This window comes from Drosophila arizonae, chromosome 2 (assembly GCF_054131065.1).
Source record: "Drosophila arizonae isolate 15081-1271.41 chromosome 2, UAZ_ARI_1.0, whole genome shotgun sequence".
NCBI classification, from domain to species: Eukaryota; Metazoa; Arthropoda; class Insecta; order Diptera; family Drosophilidae; genus Drosophila; species Drosophila arizonae.
The window spans coordinates 23,701,113-23,721,143 of record NC_142922.1 but is presented as its reverse complement, the minus strand read 5'-3'; the positions used below and the strand labels follow the sequence as shown (position 1 = coordinate 23,721,143).

General features: G+C 39.1%; 6 protein-coding genes across 14 annotated transcripts; 3 read left to right on the top strand and 3 right to left on the bottom strand.

The window, feature by feature from the left end:
• Positions 1 to 31: 31 nt before the first annotated feature.
• LOC108615173 (uncharacterized) lies at positions 32 to 2,454 on the bottom strand. Of its 5 annotated transcripts, none has more exons than XM_018009498.2 (5): positions 2,217 to 2,454; positions 2,031 to 2,123; positions 1,760 to 1,971; positions 1,517 to 1,665; positions 32 to 357 (listed from the first exon to the last, which is right to left on the bottom strand). In XM_018009498.2, exons 1-5 carry the CDS (start codon positions 2,313 to 2,315, stop codon positions 155 to 157), a joined length of 756 nt encoding a protein of 251 aa, XP_017864987.1. In that variant the 5' UTR covers positions 2,316 to 2,454; the 3' UTR covers positions 32 to 154. The 5 variants fall into 5 exon arrangements, with proteins under 5 accessions (XP_017864987.1, XP_017864977.1, XP_089326503.1 ...); XM_018009488.2 differs by lacking the exon at positions 32 to 357 and adding an exon at positions 563 to 1,281; XM_089470377.1 differs by lacking the exon at positions 32 to 357 and adding an exon at positions 563 to 1,281 and having other exon boundaries at positions 1,760 to 1,968.
• Positions 2,455 to 2,475: 21 nt separating this feature from the next.
• LOC108615203 (calmodulin-like protein 4) lies at positions 2,476 to 3,471 on the top strand. The gene is made up of 4 exons (XM_018009549.2): positions 2,476 to 2,616; positions 2,793 to 2,823; positions 2,907 to 2,971; positions 3,032 to 3,471. The coding sequence occupies exons 1-4, from the start codon at positions 2,614 to 2,616 to the stop codon at positions 3,380 to 3,382; spliced, it is 450 nt and encodes a 149-aa protein (XP_017865038.1). The 5' UTR covers positions 2,476 to 2,613; the 3' UTR covers positions 3,383 to 3,471.
• On the bottom strand, positions 3,461 to 4,769 carry RpS20 (ribosomal protein S20). The gene is made up of 4 exons (XM_018009561.2): positions 4,612 to 4,769; positions 4,308 to 4,463; positions 3,908 to 3,997; positions 3,461 to 3,659 (listed from the first exon to the last, which is right to left on the bottom strand). The coding sequence occupies exons 1-4, from the start codon at positions 4,612 to 4,614 to the stop codon at positions 3,546 to 3,548; spliced, it is 363 nt and encodes a 120-aa protein (XP_017865050.1). The 5' UTR covers positions 4,615 to 4,769; the 3' UTR covers positions 3,461 to 3,545.
• A 105-nt stretch (positions 4,770 to 4,874) lies between these two features.
• On the bottom strand, positions 4,875 to 10,712 carry Adss (adenylosuccinate synthetase). Its single transcript, XM_018009390.2, has 5 exons — positions 10,416 to 10,712; positions 8,297 to 8,399; positions 6,297 to 6,576; positions 5,873 to 6,233; positions 4,875 to 5,812 (listed from the first exon to the last, which is right to left on the bottom strand). The coding sequence occupies exons 1-5, from the start codon at positions 10,587 to 10,589 to the stop codon at positions 5,384 to 5,386; spliced, it is 1,347 nt and encodes a 448-aa protein (XP_017864879.1). The 5' UTR covers positions 10,590 to 10,712; the 3' UTR covers positions 4,875 to 5,383.
• On the top strand, positions 9,246 to 12,330 carry LOC108615141 (zinc finger HIT domain-containing protein 2). The gene is made up of 3 exons (XM_018009406.2): positions 9,246 to 9,740; positions 10,882 to 11,077; positions 11,137 to 12,330. The coding sequence occupies exons 2-3, from the start codon at positions 11,049 to 11,051 to the stop codon at positions 12,293 to 12,295; spliced, it is 1,188 nt and encodes a 395-aa protein (XP_017864895.1). The 5' UTR covers positions 9,246 to 9,740; positions 10,882 to 11,048; the 3' UTR covers positions 12,296 to 12,330.
• On the top strand, positions 12,296 to 19,914 carry Synd (protein kinase C and casein kinase substrate in neurons protein Synd). 5 transcript variants are annotated; one of them, XM_018009363.2, is made up of 10 exons: positions 12,296 to 12,433; positions 15,307 to 15,413; positions 15,555 to 15,664; positions 17,401 to 17,738; positions 17,813 to 18,039; positions 18,116 to 18,236; positions 18,293 to 18,403; positions 18,473 to 18,687; positions 18,827 to 18,984; positions 19,057 to 19,914. In XM_018009363.2, exons 1-10 carry the CDS (start codon positions 12,353 to 12,355, stop codon positions 19,167 to 19,169), a joined length of 1,581 nt encoding a protein of 526 aa, XP_017864852.1. In that variant the 5' UTR covers positions 12,296 to 12,352; the 3' UTR covers positions 19,170 to 19,914. The 5 variants fall into 5 exon arrangements, with proteins under 5 accessions (XP_017864852.1, XP_017864867.1, XP_017864845.2 ...); XM_018009378.2 differs by lacking the exon at positions 12,296 to 12,433 and adding an exon at positions 12,767 to 12,908; XM_018009356.2 differs by lacking the exon at positions 12,296 to 12,433 and adding an exon at positions 12,939 to 14,038.
• Positions 19,915 to 20,031: the final 117 nt, after the last annotated feature.

Sequence of the window (20,031 nt, the reverse complement as noted above, 5' to 3'; positions counted from 1 at the left end):
ATCAGCCTATTGAATAACTTTTTCGAGCACGTTTCGAATTCAGAAGTCAATTTTATTATGAAAAAGTAAAAAAATTAACATATAATTAACAAACTGCAATAAAAATCTAAAATCTGTGTCAAGTTCTATGGCTCTCTAGGTAATTGTTGCACATCTAATCCTTGCCTATTTTCGCTTCTGTTTTTCGATATTCAGCATAGTCCACATAGCCATCGTTATTCAAGTCCATGGATTTGAGTACGTAGTCTATGGTATCCTCTAAAGCCTTATCGGTATATACGCTGCCTGTTTTGTGGTCTGGTTCATCCGGCTTTTCAGCAGCATCTCCCGGTGTAATTGGCTTGTGGGGATCTTCAACTGAAATAAGACAGTAAAAAGTGATTTCATTTTGATAATTTTCCCCCAAGTCATTTAACGGATAGTTTGACTAAGTATAATTATTTTATTTTTTTTTCACTTCATTTTTATTTCCTAAAAACGCAATAGTTACAATGATTTTTATGTCCCTATAAAGAAAATATATATTTATGTATATATTTCAATTTCTAAGATCAAATGTTAGTTATATATTCAGAACGTTTGTGTTTTATTACTTTTTTCTTTTGTACAAAACAAATGTTTACACAATCAGCCTTGATTTGTTTTCGCTGTTTCTAGTTGACGCTTAAAAATAACTTCAGATTGAACGAATAACTAATATTAGGGGAAGGTTAAACAAAAAACAAATAGTTCAATCGCACTGATCACAAATGAGATTCGTGTGTGCTATTATTCGAAATTTTTGGGAAGTTGTTATTAATCATACAATTTGTTCAAAGAAGTTGCCCGATGGATTGGAATGCTTGTAGCCTATTCAAAACATTTGTTTGAACTTTTGAATTTTTTTACAATTTGAGCTGGAATTGTTTGCGCCTAAATTTCATTTCAATACGTAGTGTGTGTGGGTGTGATTTTGTGTTGTGGCGAAACAGGATTACAATGTGTGCCATGAATTTAGACCAAGACATAACAATGCTGGATTGGATAATGAAAACGGAATCGATCATTTTATATACTAATGAGTGGGTTGCTGTTGTGCCTGCTGCTGTTGTTGCTGTTGTTGATGCTTTTCGGCAGCCTTCTGCTGAGCCTTAATAAACTCGGGATAATCGATGAAGCCATCACGTGATGTGTCATCCATTTGGAGTATGGGATCAATGAGTGCCACTAGTTCTTCGTCTGAGAACACCTTCTCCTCTACATGGGGCTTCTCGCCGTTAGGTTGTTCTTTGCTGCCTTGCTCTGCATATGTTGTTGATTTGCGTTATGAAATATTAAACCCACATGCGGGATGGTTTTAAATGATGTCGAGCATAACCAAAACCACAACCAGTAGAACCGGAACCAGTCGAAATGTAGTGAAATTTGTTATATGCAAAAGAAGTAAAACAAAAGACATGAGTCAAACATAAGCAAAATTAAGGCAGACAGGCTCTAACTAACTACAAACATAAAGGATTTAACAATTGGTTTTTACCATGCCAGTGAATTAAAGATTTGATCAGCTCACATCCGTCCAATTTGTTGTTGTTGTCTGAATCGTGCATTTTAAAATAATGGAATTGCAGCTCAGCCTCGGACATTTTGCTCGTATCGATAGGCACCTGCATGTGCTCTTGGATATGACTGTAGTGAGACAACAAATGATAAGATTATTTCCATATGTAGAACTGATTGATTGCGATTGTTAATCAAGAGATAAGACCTAGCAGACACTTACGCACGCTCTTGCTGAATGTTACCCGTGTTCAAAACTTGCTGTGGCTGTCCATGATGGTGTCCGCCAGCTTGCTGCTGCTGATGATGTTGCACTTGTTGTGGATGTTGTTGTACAGGTGGCTGCATATGCTGCTGCTGTTGATGAACCTGCTGCTGCTGCACTGGCACCTGCTGATATTGGACTTGTTGTGGTTGCTGCTGCACCGGCACCTGCTAATATGTGGACTTATTAGTAGCTTTCAAATACAGATTCATCCTTGTGAATCACTTACATATTGCTGCGGCGGCACACCGGGCGCTCCATGTTGCTGGTATTGTGGCGGCGGCTGTTGGTGGTGTTGCGGCACTTGGTGGGGCACCTGCTGCTATTGGTCATGACAAAAAGACGTAAGCCAGTTAGACATTAGCTTCCAGCTGGTTGCACAATATAACAAAATGCAACATATATAAGTACTCACATAATGCTGGGGATTTACGCCGGGTGCCACACGTTGGGCACTACTATGCCCAACGAGGGCAAGCAGCATTGCTGCTATTACAAAGTCCGATAGATGCATTTGTGTGGAAGCGCTAGTGTTATTTGCGAGGATTTCGAATTTGGTGGCACGCACAATCACCACGTAGCTAGCTAGCTATCAAAACACACACGTACACAAATTTATTCTGCTTCTTCACCTTTTGTCAGTAGCACGGCGCGACAGCTGTTGCACAGGTATAAGAGCTATCGACTTCGTTATCGGCAACTTTTGGCATGGTGGCAACGCTCTAAACTTTGTCCACAACCTGTTTGAGTTTTCTTCAGTTTATTTACTATTTATTTTTTCGCATAAATTGCTAAAAATAACAATAATATAAATGGTAAAGTATATAAAAAATTGCCAATGGATGTGATTTTTGTAAATGTTGTAATTAAAAGTTTCTAATATACCCAATGTGAAAATTATGAAACTACTTTCCACTTGACTGGTTGTCCCCATTTCCCATTTTAATATTTATGCTAATTACTTTTTGAATTTACTTTCTTTCATACATAGGCTCGCTACTTTAAAGAACAGGACATCGATGGTAAGTATTAGTAAATGTGAAACATTTAGCAAGCATGAGCTCATACCTATAATACTCTTATCTATATTTTTTTTTTCACTCAGAATTCCGTGAGTGTTTTTATCTATTTGCTCGTTCGGGCCAAATTAACAACTTAGACGAGTTAACGGTAAATATTAGTCACTTTTAATCCAAAGGGAAACCACTATATAACTCGGTTATTCAACAGGTGATTATGCGCTCTTTGGGATTGTCGCCGACAATTCAAGAATTGGTATCATATCTCAAGCAAAAGAATGGTAAAATGAGCTTCGCAGATTTTCTGGATATCATGCACCAGCACTCCTCAGTGGAGAATCTTCCAGGTGAAGTGATTGCCGCATTCAAAGCAGCTGATCCACAAAATAAGGGCACCATATCGGCAAGGCAGCTACGCAATTTGCTACAAAACTGGGGAGAAGGTCTGTCCGTGCGTGAAGTGGATAATATCTTCAGGGAAGCTAATGTTAATAATCACAGCACCGTGCGCTATGCTGACTTTGTTAAAATTGCATGTGCACCAGTGCCGGACTATTATTAGCCCAAGAAACATCCATACTTCGCATTCCAGTAATTATTTAAAACATGCATGCAAAAACGCAATAAAGTTCACAATCAGTTTTATGGAAAGTTTGTTTTCTTTTTGTTTTTTATTGAAATACGAAACTTTTCGTAATGGTAAGAGAAAAGTTCGTTAGCCGATTTTAATTGGCAATGGTAACCTCAACCTCTACTCCGGGCTCAATGTTGATGGAGGTGATCTTCTTCACGATCTCAGATGGCGAATGCAAATCGATGATACGCTTGTGGATTCTCATCTATAATATAATACGAACGAGAAGAAAATAAATTAATTATTTAATGAATTTTTATACCTGTGTCAATTATGAATTTAATTGTACTGTCGAATTCGGAGAGCCAAATTGTGTGGGTTACCAGCAAAGTGGACTATGAGAATACGTTTACTCTGGGCAAATCGGTGATACTGTACAATGGCAGATTGTGCCAAAGCACGATATCTGATCTGCCCACAAAAGCAGAATCCAAGGATGAACTGCTAACTCACCTGGAAACGATCCCAGGTCTTGGAACCCTCACCACAAGGAGTCTTACGGGTGGTAATGCGTAGGGTCTTGGTCGGCATGCGCACTGGGCCCTGTAATTCAAAAATATTTATAATTAATTAACGAATCATATTTTTAATTGATTTGCGTTTGTTGCATAAATCATATAAAATCTTTACACTAATTGTTTCAGTGTGAAAATAATGTCCAATTTATGCATTTTATCTGGCATTTATTAATGACTAGGCTAAGCGGCAAGCAGGCGCACGAAGCCTCCAGGTAAATGCGGTGAAGATACAGAAATGCACATACATATATACATATGTAGATGTATGCATGTACATTTATACGCATATGCAGCTATGCTTCAGCAACGCACGCGGCAAGCATTCTTCCTCTTACCTTGACACGCAGATTCTGGTTCTTAGCACCGTTGATCAAGTCGCGGCACACGTTCTCCAAGGAGCGAACGTTCCTTGAGGTCAGAGTGATACGAATGCGGTGCACGGATGTAGAATCGCCGCCATGGGGCTTCTCAATATCCTTAGGAGCAGCAGCCTACAAATGTGGGGAAGCATGTATTACTTTGAGGTTATGTTACATACGGAATCATAGCACGTGTATGGATTTTATTTACAAAAGCGTTGCTAAAAACGCAATGATACACAATTCCATACTACATAAATATTATTTATTTAATACTTACCATTATATTAGCAATTTATCTGGTCGAGATAGTCAAATCTTTGTATTTTGAGCAGCGCTGAACCAGTTAACTTGCTGGTTGAAAACGAAATGGGAAGAGTGCCACTCACGGCGGAACGCGCATCAGCTTTGTTCAGCGTTGCCACTCAGTCAAATGCATATGTGGCAGCACAAGTAAAATACGCGCCTTACCCATTCACAGCGAAAACGTGTATTCAAATCACTAACCACAGTGGTTAGTGTTCAAATCAAATCAAACTCCAATTTTTCGACTATTTTATTTTATTTTTATTGCGCATTCTCAACTAATTTGCGACTGAAGCGGGACCAATAACCAAAGATCTTCATATAAATTACAGTAAAAATTATATAAGTCAAAGCACAATGTTGTATTTAAATATTAAATCAACGTTAATTAGTTTGTGTACAATAAAAATATCTGTTTATCTTTATGCATATCAAAATTAAAACTTTACCTGACGATCTTAAAAGCTAAGTACGTCTCAACAAAACGAAAATGTAATCCTGTGCGATTTTTGTTTGGTAAATCGTTAAATAAAAAGTGTATGTTGTCCATTAAGTTAAAAATTAAAACTTAAGAACGCTAAAAGTTTGTGTCCAAATTAGTGTCGATATCGATATTACTTTACGGATAAGTTTGTAGATAAACGCCCAGAGTGTACTCACAATTAGGTGCATCTCTGGTTAGGGGGTTAAGTGGATTTTAAAGCGTTTCCCTCTCATATACGCATATTCATAGTATGTATGGCTAACTAGTGTACATTAATTATAGATTCACGGCCTTTGCCAACTCCCACCCAGCGAACTGGCACACTCAATTGGCTCTCCAAGAAGCGTACGTAGTTTTGTGCATTCTCGGGCAACTCCTTGAAGTTGCGTATGTGCTCAGTGGACGTTTGCCAGCCCGGCAACACTGCGTATTCCACCTCAATATCGCTCAGCTCGCTGATGGTGCCGGGGAAATGATCCAGTTTCTCGCCATTGCTGCGCTTATAGCTCACACCCACCTTGATTTCAGGCAACGTGTCTAGGATATCCAGCTTCGTTAGGCAAATGCAAGTGTATCCGTTAACCAGTGACGTGTATTTGAGCAGTGGAATATCCAGCCAGCCGCAACGACGCTTTCGCTTCGTTGTCACACCAATTTCAAAGCCTCGGGTCTGGAGTAGATCTCCAATTTCCTGCATAGTAAATAATATTTATGAGTTGCACCTTTACACGTTGACCAGGCATTTGCTTACATCCAATTGTTCCGTTGGGAACGGACCATCGCCCACACGCGTCGTGTATGCCTTGACAACGCCAATGACCTCACCAATTGTTTGTGGTGGCAAACCCAGACCGGTCAGCACACCGCCAATGCTGCAATTGCTGCTGGTCACATAGGGATAAGTGCCAAAATCAATGTCCAGCATGGCTGCATTAGCGCCCTCCACCAGAATCGTCTTGCCGTTGCGCAGTGCCGTGTGCAAGAAACAAATTGTGTCCTTGACATAAGGCCTCACCTTATCCACGTAGTCCTTGTACCTCGCCAGCTCGGCGTCCACATCAACCTTAATCGATGGGAACAATCGCAAATGTGTGTTCACAATTGATTTGAATCTGTATTAATCATTTATGTTAGTCATGAATTAAGCTATGAGCAATATAAATTCAGCCACTCACTTCTCGCTGAACAAGTTAAAGTCACCCAGCAGCTCGCCCACGCGAATGCCATTGCGGGTGGCCTTGCTTGAGTATGCCGGGCCAATTCCCTTTTTGGTGGTACCCAAGGATTTGCCACCCTTTTCAGCTTCTTGCATACCATCGACTTGCTGATGAAAGTCAAACACCAGATGTGCCCGATCCGAGATGATCAAACGGTTCTCCAATTGCTGCAATCCCTTGGCTTCATTCTTCAGCACTTCATCGAACAGCGAAGGCAAATGAATAACGACGCCGTTGCCTAAAAGTAACCGATTAAATTTAAGAATATTATTCAAAGAACTATTAAGGGTTTTTTTTTTTTTAATATCTCTCGGGTAACCCTTTTCGAACTACAATATTTATTAATATTATACTTTAATTATTTATGAGACGGTCTTAGCTATTTCAAATTTTTGACAAGCACAAACGATTCTAGGAAATTAAAAACAAAATATGAAAATTTTACAACACAAAAATACTAGTCTAAGTAATATATTTGAAAAAACAAAGAAGAAAATGCTGAAAATACGCAACAATATTCAGTGCATATGAAATTATTTTTTAATCACCCAGCGCTATCTTATCACATTCCAAACGAGGCAATCTAGTAAGCCAGGCCAAAAACAAAATGTTATAACTGGCAATAAAAACACGTGCATGGATTCGCAAGTTTTCTGATAGCTGACTCGGCTTTTTATGAAATGGAGGTACTTTGCCGGTATCTGCTGCGAGTGGGCAGCTTACACAAATTCAAATTGCGTATAGCTTTAATAAAATGCGCTGCCTGTTGCTAAACGAATCCAAGCTCGTAAAGCTGAGACACGCGATGAACGCCATGTGACTTGAACTGTGAAATGTTTTCGCACATTAATTTGTTTTTATTGTATGATCGAGTAGCGAATAATAAGTTAATTGCTCGTCTCGAATAATTAGGCGTGTATAGTATACAGCCCTGAGTTAGATACATATATGTGTTGCCACAGCTCACCAATTCATGCACGCAGGGGGGCTTGCATTCAAGTGTAGTGGTGTGATTATCTCATAAATAAGTCTTGTGACAGACGACGACAGGCTACATTTGTTGTTCCTGGGCTGTGACAAGCAGCGAAAGGCTCACATATCGATTAAACTTTAAGGAAGAGACAAGTTAAACACAGAAGCAAACTAACTGTAGAAACAAGTAAACAAGTTGAAGGAATCGTGGCCCTTACGGCACCACCTTTGCTGTTGCAGCAAGCAGCAATGGACTGCGTCAACGACGATTGACGTCAACTTGCTAGACGGCGGGATTCGAGGCAGTTAATTGAAGAGCACTGCAAAGGCCTAGATAGTGAAAACTAAAATAGATAAAATAGCCTTTAATGCAGGCCAGTTGTCAAAGCCAAACGCAAGACCAATTGACCGCAAAAGCCAATGTCAATGTTTCATTTGGTTTTGCCAAGAAAAATTCTTATATATACATAAACATACATACATATATAAACATCTATACAATACATACTAGTTGTACATGTATATAAAATATACATATATACATATGTACATGTACGTTTATAAACGCTCAAATTCACTATAGAACGAACGACGGCAAGCTAGCTAAAAACAAAACAATAAAAACAATTCACTATATAACGTATAGTATTGGTATAAAGTATATAGATATAAGATATAGGTATAAGTTTTCTAAAGGTGTTTGTGTGTGTGATGTGTGTTTGTGTGTCTATGTGTGTGTGTGTGTGTTTCGCTTAAATTCAATATAAGAAAAATAATCTGTAAGCGTTACAAATGAAAACAAAGGAAAAAGGTGCTTACTTTCATTTAAATATATTCATTTTGAAAAATATTTCTTGCTTTCTTTTACTTGAGAGTGTCAACAGCAGATAGTTAGGATCTTGCTTATACCCATAGAGTGTCAATCTTGAAATCTTGATTTCCATCCAGGCCATATCAGGCTCCCAGGCTACCCTTCTACCACTTACCGATGACCGAAATGCATTTCTCGTTGACGACGCCGCTGGGCAGCAGATGAAAATCGAATTCGGTGCCATTTGCAACCACAGTGTGTCCAGCATTATTGCCGCCCTAGAGAGAGACAGAGAGATAGAGAAAAGAGAGTGGGAAGAAAGGCAAAATGAGTAAATTAGAGAATGAGAAAACAGATAACATACGTAAGCGTGTACTATAAACAGACACGCACACATTCATATATACATAGGTAAGTACAGATATTTGTACGTACGCTATGGCATACATCGTAGCTGTCTGTTTATATACAAAAAATTAGCATGTTTGTTTTTGTTGATTAAAACTTGTGTGATAAATAAATAAATATTGCCGAACAGCAGGTATTAAATGACAAATAAATAGTCACACGTCGAGTAGTTTGTGACAAAATATCTACAATGTTCACTCTACATTATACTATTCGGATGTTTTTGTAGATGTTGCGCAAACTGGAGTTAGATACATATCAAGTGAAGAATATCTTTAAGTTACATTGAAATAGTTAAAGATGCGCTGCTGAGGACCTTTGAGGACAGATAGATATATAGATATGCCTTTAAACTACTTTCACTGTATACATGATATGCATGACAACGAAATGTGTATCAAAAATGTGATAAAGAAAAGCAAAATTGTTATTTGTTTTCTTGGCAACTGTACAATTTTCAGTCATGTGCTAATCTTATACATTCTAAACAAGTGTGTGTGTGTGTGTGTGTGTGTGTGTGTGAATGTATTTATGAATCTTTGTGTTTTGCAACTATGTATTTAAAAAGTACCCAAGATATTCTGGAATTATAATTTCGTCATAAAATTTAAAATTGAATCACAACAAAATAATCACATTAAATATAGATGCATAAGTATAAGTATATGTATATGTGTGCATGTATCTCCATACGTATGTATGTATGTATGTAGTGTAGATCACTTAAGCACGCAGCTATTGATAAGATTCTAACGAATACATAGTGCAAAACGGATGAACGCGTATTCAAGATACTCTCGCTGCGCAATATATGGAAAATGGAGGCGTGTGCTGTGTGACTCAGATAATAGGAAAAAATCAGTTTACATGAGAACAAATGCATTACATAACAATATTGATAACACAAAGCGTATATATAAAGCAAAATGGAAATAAAGTTGTATGTGGCTAAAGGGAACTACAGCGGTTCTGTTCATTGAACTGTCGATCTAGAACAGAATTCAACAAGTTGGTAGCACCGGGTCAGCGGAACAGCGACACGCAATATCAATTAAACTTTTGAAATAGGCTTTATATGATACGAGTGTAATACATTACATAAATTGATGATTCAAATGCAATACCTGGCTAAAGTTGCCATATATGGTGGCAATGCAGATACATGATTTTTCCTGCAATTTTTGAATATTGCACGCGGGATATTCACAATGGTGATTATATAAAACCTAGCATTTTGCTGAGTAGGCAATATGTACATAAGTGAGTGTGTATGTAGATGGGTTTAGCAGTGTGTACGTATTATATGAATGTGTGTACAGATGTATATATACATAAAGAATTGTATATATAGCTATATATACGTGTTTGTGTATATCTGTACATAACATTGAACACTATAGAACAGCGGAAACAACTAGCGTCAGGAGAGAAAACGAGTGACGAATTTTGCTGAGCGCAGACTGACTGACTATACATTCACATACACTCATACGAAATACAAGCATACAGATACACACACACCCGCCGCTGTCACGATTGATACATATATACATACATCTGTGCATATGTATGTATACAAATGAAAAAGCGAAACATGCGGTCGCCCGCCAGAGTTTTTATAATAGCTAATTCCGCAGAAAATAGGTATATACTTGTGAAACGTTCAGATGCTGTTACAATTGTTGACTGCAAAAGAGGCAGCGATTTATATTATTATATGACTGTTTCGGCGCACACATTGGCGTTGGCGTCGGCGTCAACGAACCTGGCGCATGTCCTTGACACAAGGATATCTGTGTGATTTGCAGATATCAGTTGATTAAATTTTTTCTCCACTTGTGATTTTTTACAATTAATGGGTCTAATTATTTTCCGCAAATGCTTACCTGACACCTGCAAACAATGTCCACCTCCGAGGCTAGCATGTCTACCACCTTGCCTTTGCCTTCATCGCCCCATTGGGCGCCTAGGACAACATTCACCTTGGACTTGTACATGTTGGTGCGTCCTTGATGCAATTGCTCGTAATGATTACCGTTAATTGCGCTTGTTGTTGACATTTCGTACCACTAACTGGAACTCTCGGCACGACCACGAAAACGAGCACGACGTTGATCTCGCTTGAAAACGGAACACGTTCTGTTTTTATAACATAGTTTGATTTGCAGCTGTCAGTGCATGGCGTTGCCATAGAATATGCACGATTCACTCTTTTAGTTTATTCTATAGAGCTGCTAGAAAGTTTTAGTTGCAATACCTTATCAAATGATACGTAAAAAATTTTGCTAACTAATATAGTTTGAATAAAATAATATTGAATAATTTTTAATTATTAATTATGGATTTTTAAAGGTGATAGGCGCCAATTTTAAGGTTTTCTTGAATGTTAAAATTTCGAGTAGCTCATATTTGCCATTCAAAGTAAGGCGGCAACATTAGCCATAGTCTGGCAGCACGAAACAACATATGGTTAACGGCTACATTGTTTTGGTAGCAAGGCATATAGTTTCTTAGACACGATGTCTGAAGGTGCGGAGAAATGCCACTTGTATGTATCTGAGAATAAAATTATTAAATTATATTAATAATATATCTTCCTTCCTTCAGTTGTCATGAGGCACCCTTCAAATACACTTGCCCCAAGTGCAATGTGATTTATTGCAGCGTGGCTTGCTACAAATCAAAGGCGCATCTCAAATGTTCCGAAGAATTTTATAAAGCGTGCATACAGGACGAATTGGCGAGTGCAACCACAACACCCGAAAGTCAAAAAGATATGCGTAAAATATTTGATATTCTGAAACGAATGCGCGAATCAGATGCCGGCTTCAAACCAGAGGATTTTGATGCAGATGGCTTAGACAATCCCTTGGACTCAGATGATGACGACGCGGACCCACAACAAAGTGGCGATGAGATTGAGGGAGATGCGGATGGCATAGAGGATCCTTATGCTGAGGAAGTGGATGAGATTGTAGATATGGCTACGCGTCTGAAGGGAATCGACATAAATGATGCGGATGAGGTTTGGAGTCGACTCACAGCTGAAGAGCAACAGGAATTCCAGAAACTAATTGCAAGTGGTGAAATAATGAAACTAATGCCCGATTATAAGCCATGGTGGTGCAAGCCTAAGAACTCCAAGATTGTTGTCCTTCCTGCAGCAACAGATGATAAAATTGACATGCCTGAAATACATAAGAACATTCCCACATTCACAAGCTTATGCAAAAAGACGCCCTCGCCCTGCCTGCACTACAATCTTTGGAACATCTTGAGCGCCTATGCTTGCGTGGCCCGATTTTTTGGCGGCGAGCAACGTACCAATGCCAGTGAAGCTGTTGCGCACTTGGTGAATCTTAGTGCAACGTTGAAGTATGGCACCAACTTTGAGGATGCTGAGGACGCCATTGTATCCGTGCAAATGGAAGCCTGTACTACAGGCAATGGACCCGCCGGTGCCGCAGCAGTTGGCAGCGCAGGCGCAGGCACAAATTTTCTCGTGGAGAGTCGCGAACAATTGCAAGAGGATGCACGTCAACTTATGTCCACAACTCAACATAAACTGGCAGCATTGAGCGATATCCTCCAGCTGCTACAGCAGAGCAAAGCGCTAAGCAAACGAAAACATTCAGAGGAGGCCGAATTCCAAAAGCTGTTTGCTCTAGCCAGTGGAAGTGTCGAACTGAATCGAACCAAACTCTCGCAGCTGATTAAGAAAATTGAATTTATGCTTTCATATGTAGCACGAGAGGAGTTACTATGAGAAATCTGTCAAATAAAAAATTTAGTTTTAGCACACTTCTTAAATTGGTTATTAATAATGGACAACAGAATCAACACCCATGTGCGCGTCATATTGGCCAATTGGTTACACTCAGCTCTGTCGTTTATTGAGCCCAAAGTAAGTAACTTAGCATGTTTGAGCTTATGAATTAATTATAATTTTCTTTGAATTGAGAGCGTTTTGACAAAACAACAAAATAACATATCGTATTCTGTTATCTTAGCCTAACATTCAACTGTTAACTAACAGAACAGAGTATAAAACACAAATATGGTCGTAAAATTGCTTGTACCGTGTCTTAAAAAATACAAAATATCATTCCAATGATTTATCAAATGATTTCCACATTTTAATTTCGTTTTAATATATGTTAATTGTAAGACAAACTCACTTGACATTTACACATTTGCAATTAAGTATGTGTCATTACTGTATTGGAACTGCAAAACTGTCACAACGAACCAGTAGCGTTTGGTAGCCCTCGTTGGCACAAAGTCTAGTTGTTACTTGCCAGCCCTGTTAGTTTTTTTTAGTTGGCGATTTCAGACACACACGCAAGTTGTAGTGCTTTTTACGGCTATTTTGTTTTTTGGTATGTTCAATTGAATCGACACGGCATTAAATGCAAATATTAGTCGTGTGCCACAATATGCCAAATATCTAAAGATTTCAATTAATTCATGTGGCAAGGCAAATGCAACAACAACAGCAATAAGAACATTGGATAGAACATTTCGTGTGAACGCGTTTACGTTTTGGGTGCGGACAACAGTGCGGGATTGTGTAGCGGAATGTTGTATACGTGTGTATGTGTATATGTATGGGTGCCTACTGGTGTGTATGAAGTGTTCTTCTTCGCTGCGCTTCAGTCGCTAAATTAGTGCAAAAAAAAGGAAACAATTTGAGTGAGCAAGTGTGCGTGCGTGTGTGTGAATGGCGCCCATTAAGTATTAAACAAAACATTAAGTTCTTTAGAATTAGAACTTATATAAGCTAAGCAGCTGGATACAGGTGCAAATATTTGTTATTAATTCGGAAAATTGTTCAATCTTGGCCAAAGATAAACGAGTTTGGGCCTTGTGCGCGCTGCTTATCTTTTTTAGACTACAGCTCCTTAAGTGTGTGTGCGTGCGTGTATGTATTTGGCTGTGTGTATCTCTCTGTGTGCGACTGCTTATCTATCTCGACAAATATGCGAAGTATGCGTCAACCTGTTTGTTAACTTTCTGTTAAAAATTTCTACTTCAATGCTACGGCGTCGGTGACCGCCACGATGACAACAAGAAAAATAGCAATAGCAGCAGCAGCAGCAGCAGCCGCAGCACCGACGACATCTGCTGCAACAACAATAATCAAATTAATAAACAACTTGACTACGAGAAATCAAAGTCGCATAACGTGTACAATGCTAAATAAGTAGTTATGACTGCATGCAGCTAAATTTATAACAGCACACAGCGAACACAACACCCAATGGAAATAAAACACCGCAAGCAATACGGCGCAGAGCGTTGACGCTGGCTGATGACGATGTCAAAAGCGAAGCTCCGCTCAGCTCAGCTGCCAGTTCGTCCGCTCCACAATCGCTTGTCACTCGTCTCGGAAAGTGGATGGGGCGCAGCCTATTCCCAAACGGAAGGCTCTCTCTCACTCTTTTGCTTGGAGCCCGGCCAAACGCCGGCAGTCAGTGACCGAATGTCTGCATGCGGCTCCATTGATAACGTGTGTCTCTATCTGCATGTGTGTGTGTGTGTGTGTGTGTGTGTGTGTGTATACCTGCCTATGTGTGTGTGCGTGAGTGTTTGACAGGCAACCTTTGCATTGTTTACAAACAGCTGACGAGTTTGCTACACCCTGTGAGGAGAAGCATATAAGAGTTTGATGTTTTTGCGGAAACATGTCATAAGCAGAGTACCTAAAGACATACTTACATGCTGATGTAATCAATAATATATTTAAATACATACTTGCGCAATATCAGCAGTCGAACTAATCTTGGTGTTTCCTAGAAGAGCCCCATGCAGTTTATATTTAAATTAAAAGGCTTGACTAAGATTGTTTACACATTTGATTTCTTCTTTATGGGAATTTGATGTGGAATTGTATATAGGGTGTCTCTTATTCGATAGTATTCGTTTTGTTCACCGATTGTCTGCAACTCATTGTGCGTTTACCAAATCAATCGTACAACGTATTGATTTAAGCGCCTTGAGATAGCTATAAAAGTGTTCCCAATTTCCACCTCACAAACGTTACTGAAGCACTGTTATCAATATAGTATATCAATATATGTTGTATATATTAATGTGTGTGTATATATACATACCTATGTATGTGTGTAATCGCATTGGGCGCGTACATAAGAGGATCGAAACCGTAAACGGCGCCAATTAGTTTCACAATTGGTTGGCCTTTTAAATCAAAACTCAATTGAGTTTCTGTCTAGCAGTAAAATGGTTTGTTTATTTTAATAAATATAAAAATAGAATGATGTCTTACCTGTTTACATGTCCAAATACCATGCTTAATAGTAACCTGTTGATGATGTTATTCGTAGGTTCCATTAACAATAGAAAATACACATATTTTTAGGCTTTTACGCTCACGTTTTATTGATTTATACATGTTGTGATAAAACTAGTATGAGGATTCCTTATTAATTGCTAAATGGTGATGCGCAATTTGTATTTTTTTTTAAATTGTGTAATTTTGAAAGATTTGAAATACGTAAGTTAAATGAAATTCATATAATTGAGTATATATTGCTTTCGAGTAGCTGTATGTCATCATGCGGAATACATATATCTCTACTTGCCCGAGGGGCAAGTACAGTGATCGTTTATTGTTGTACGAATAGTCGATTTATTGCTGCTTGAAGAGCCGATGTGTGTTGCCTTGCCGTTAAATGTAGTCCGATTGGATTTATCGGTTGAGTCAGTTGGTCGTCTGTTAGGCTCGAAATTGTTAATTATTGAGTTGTTTTATTTTAGGAAATGTCCCACCACAGCGATGAACAGCTTCTGCAGGCTGGAAGTGATTCCTTCTGGGAGCCCGGCAATTACAAACGAACCACCAAACGCATCGAAGACAGCTACAAGTGAGTATGAAAATACAAATCGTAAACACTGTTAGGGTCATTGCCAGCAATAACAAACTGGAAAACCAGTTATTTGTATTGTCGCTCTCGCTCACTCTCTCTGTGTGTCTTTCCTTCTCGCTTTCTCATCTGCCCGCACAGACTCTGCAATGACCTACAGCAACTGATACAGGAGCGTGCCGATATTGAGAAGGGATATGCCAAAAGCTTGCGCGCCTGGTCAAAGAAATGGGGTGAACTCATTGAGAAAGGTAAGTGAAACGAGTTAATAATTTGTGGGTGACTGCCCAATACTCTGCACATTAATAACAGATTAGAAATTAGAAACAAATACAAGTCGTAGTGATTCGTTTTCTAAGCATTTCTACATACATGTGTGTTCAAAGCTCAAGTCTTGCTTTCGTTTGACTCGATTTGCAAAGGAAATTATTATTGTGTCACATAACAATGACGGCGACATTTACTGAATAATGTATGTATGTAAAGTAGGAGGAAAAGAGTTATAAAGAAACATTAAATACTACGTACTCTACTTGAATATGTAACTGTATGCATATAACCGTGTTATTTGTTTACACACATTCATTCACGCCTGCTCAGCGGACCAATGGAGCAACAACAACAACTACGGTGATGACCCGTTGCCAGCGTCACTGCTCAGTGGGCTGACAGAACTCAGTTCTTATTTTGCCACATTTTGTGTACACTGCGCATTGTTGCTGTGCGATAAGTGGCTTAAGCTATTAATGGGCTTTTTGTTGGCCCCTTTTTTTGTTTTTGTTTTTGTTTTGCACTGTCTCATACCTGTTGTCATCGGCAGCTTCGCACTCTGGTGCCAAATCACACGAAATTGTTTTAGAACTGGAGAACTGTTCCATCAAGCGTTCAAAACAAACTGTTAGACAGGTTAAGGCTGTTAGGCAACTGATAAAGTCGTTAAAAAATATTGAAATATCATTTCAGCTATGCTTCTTTTATGGCTTATGTTCCATTTATGTTAAACTGTAGTTTATCTAGAAGACAGATATTAAACTCAACAAAGGTCTTATTGTTATGCCAATCAATTTGATAACCAGTTGATAGAGCTCTTCCTTTAGTGTGTGGAATGCCGAATTTCCCTAACAGGCAAATGTCACTACACCGATTTCAGTCGTTTTCGTTGCCATTTCTGTTCCAGTGTGCGTGAAATGAAATCGAGTACACTGTGAGCAATGTTGGTTACCAGCTTTTGCTATTGCTAATGTTTTTGTTTTTGTTTTTTGTTATGCCCGCCTTTGCTCTCAGCCCACTTTCACGGTGAGCACGACGACAAAGAGCAATAGCAAAAAAGAAAAAAATAAAAGCAGCGGCTTCATCGAGCGCACGACAATATTGTACGGAATTTGCCTAGTTGCGTCTAGCCAGAGTTATCAACGGGCCACCGCTCAGGTCCCTTCCCCTCGACCGGCACACCCACTCAGCCAATTGAAAGAGTAGCATAGCAAACCGGCACCAAAGCGTCACTCGAAATGGTTTCAAAAATCAATGCGATGAGAAAATAGAACGTGTTTATTTTTGTGCTAAGCGCCTCAATTTGTATGATGCGCGCCTTTATGTGTGTGTGTGTGTGTGTGTGTGGGGTGCCAATTGAGAATAGTTGAGTGGCCGTTAGTCAAAATGGTCAAACGAGTTTCGTGCATTCCCAATTTGCAATTATTAAGTGGGCATCGTATAAACTCTATTACGGTTTCTCAGTTGTTGTTAGCATACCGTAAACATGCCAAAGCTCTGCCGTACCCACTCACTCCCCATACACGCCCCACACACATGCACACATTGGCAACCGACTTCCAGGTGATTAGATAAAAAATGCCAGTTGTTGATGACATCAGCAACATGACAGAAACTCTCGAAAATCGTTTAAAAATTACACATCATTACCACTGAAGAATATGTGACGAGTTCTGATAATCAATTTAATTGGATTTTGGTTTCGATTCGATTTTAGGACCAGAATATGGCACAACGGAAGCAGCTTGGAAGGGTGTACTAACCGAAGCGGAGCGATTGTCAGATGTACACATGAAGATCAAGGATAATCTCTGCAATGATGTCAATAGTCAGATTAAGACTTGGCAAAAGGATAACTACCATCACACACTCATGCAGATCAAGGAACGCAAGGACATGGATGATCTGTTCAAAAAGGCACAGAAGCCCTGGGCCAAATTGCTGGCGAAAGTGGAGAAGGCCAAAGCAGATTATCATGCAGCATGCAAAACGGAACGTAGCGCCACCAATCAAGAGCGCAACGCCAATGCGGACAGCTCGCTGTCGCCAGATCAGGTTAGTTCTATACTATAACCGATAGACAGTATCGGCAGTTGTATGGCTTTGCTTTATTGCGTATTATTTTGCAGGTGAAAAAGATGCACGATCGCGTGCAAAAGACCAAAGATCAAGTTCAAAAGTGCCGCGAGAAATATGAGCAGGCCATTGGCGAAATAACCAAATATAATTCCGTTTACATTGAGGATATGACATCCGTATTTGAGAAGTGCCAAAACATGGAGAAGACACGTCTTCAGTTCTTCAAAGAAGTGCTATTCAATGTGCATGAGTGTCTCGATCCAACCAAAGTGCAAAAGTAAGTATCAACGGTCGATTTGGCTTTCTGAAATTAATTTTGAAATCTTTACTATCTACCATCTCTTGCATTGCAGCCTGTCCCAAATCTATGAGGAGTTCTATCATACAATCAACAATGCGGACCAACAAAAGGACTTGAAATGGTGGTCAAATAACCATGGTATCAATATGGCCATGAACTGGCCTGCATTTGTGGTAAGTGTTTAGATGGCATTCTAATGAATTCATTGTAAATCACGTTGTGTTTGCAGGAATACACGGAGGAGTTCCGTGATATAGCCAAGGGCAACAAATCGAAAGAGGCTCTGCCTGCAGCGGCCATAACGCTCATCAATCAACGACCCGTCGCCGAGGATGTGCATGTATGTTTGCTGCATCTCTAATTAAATGCATAATTGTCTTATTAATGTATTAATTTATTTACCGCACAGGAGTACCCTTCTACAAATAGTCTAAAGAAGAACGCGAGCGTTAGCAGCAAAGCGAGCGGCAAGAGCAGCCAGCAGGAACAAGCATTAAATCAAACCTCTGCCACAACAGTCGAATCTAAATCAACGGTGTCGACAACATCGGCGGCTGGCGCTGCGACGGCAGCAGCCACGGCAGCGTCAGCGGCGGCGGCTTCAAATCGCAACTCGAGCGTAACGTAAGTTGGACACTGTTTCTGAATTTGAATTGTTTGGGATAGTACACTTCAGTGGTCACAGCTGTAGCTGCTTGCTGCTATTTGGATTTGTGGCTCATTTTCATTGAACTAATTGATTTCAATTTGCATGCACACACAGTAATGGCAACGGCAAAGTCGACGCAAACCCATTCGACGAGGAGGAGGAGTGGGATGAGGCTGACAATGTGCTGGTCGACAACGGGGAGCCGGGTGTGCCAGTGAAGGCCTTATATGACTATGACGGCGCTGAAAGCGACGAGCTTACTTTCAAGCAAGGTAAGCATTGATCACACACATATAGCATATATCTCGTTTTTCCCTTCTAATCATTAATGTCTATTTCGTCAGGTGATGTCTTTGAGAAACTAGAGGATGAGGATGAACAAGGCTGGTGCAAAGGTCGCATGAATGGCCGAGTAGGCTTGTATCCGGCGAACTATGTGGAAGTAACTAACTCATAAATGGTCGAATTATCTGATGACGAGCAGGGCGGGCAGTGGTTAAATTAATGTCATTTACAGACATTGAGAATATTTAGATACCAAGATAAAACATTTAAAGTATATAATGCAGATTGCGTTTAAAGTAAAAAAAATACAGTCGTTGAAGAAATTATAATATGTATTAGAATTTGTTATGAGCAATTGCTCACACCAAGGTGTGACATCTTATGTATTAGGCATAAAATTTGTATTGAGCAAAGGAAATCCAACCTACCAACAAATAAAAGAAAATAACAGTAAAAAATAAAAACATAAATAAGATGAAAGAACTCACCCACAGTAGAATGCAAATGAATGTAGTTAAAACAGGAAAAATATGGATACAGATTAACCTAGATAAAACGTCGACAGAACAATAAGTGTAAACGTCAATGTATGAAATAATATTACAATACTATTACATATGTATTATGCTCTAGCTAAAACTGAAATGAACATGAGTTTTTTAGAATGTGCGCGCATTTTTACTAGATTCAGCTGGCCGTTCACATTTTGTGGCCAGTTGTAATCTGCGTACAATTTAAAAAGCATATTTAAATATGTGCGTGGTATTTGTAATGCGTTTCATGAACATATTTTTATTATTTATGAAGTTTTGTGTATACTTGTGTTATAAAAAGTATACGTATATTATTGTATATGTACATTTTTAATTGACTTAAATTATTGAAATAAAACAAAAAATACAAAAAGCGAATAACAATTCAATGCATTATAATTTTAATTCCCTGCTATGTTTCTTGCATAACTATCATATTCTAATTGTTATTATCAGGGAACGCTCTGCCTTAGGGAAAACACCGAAATATCTATCATTAAA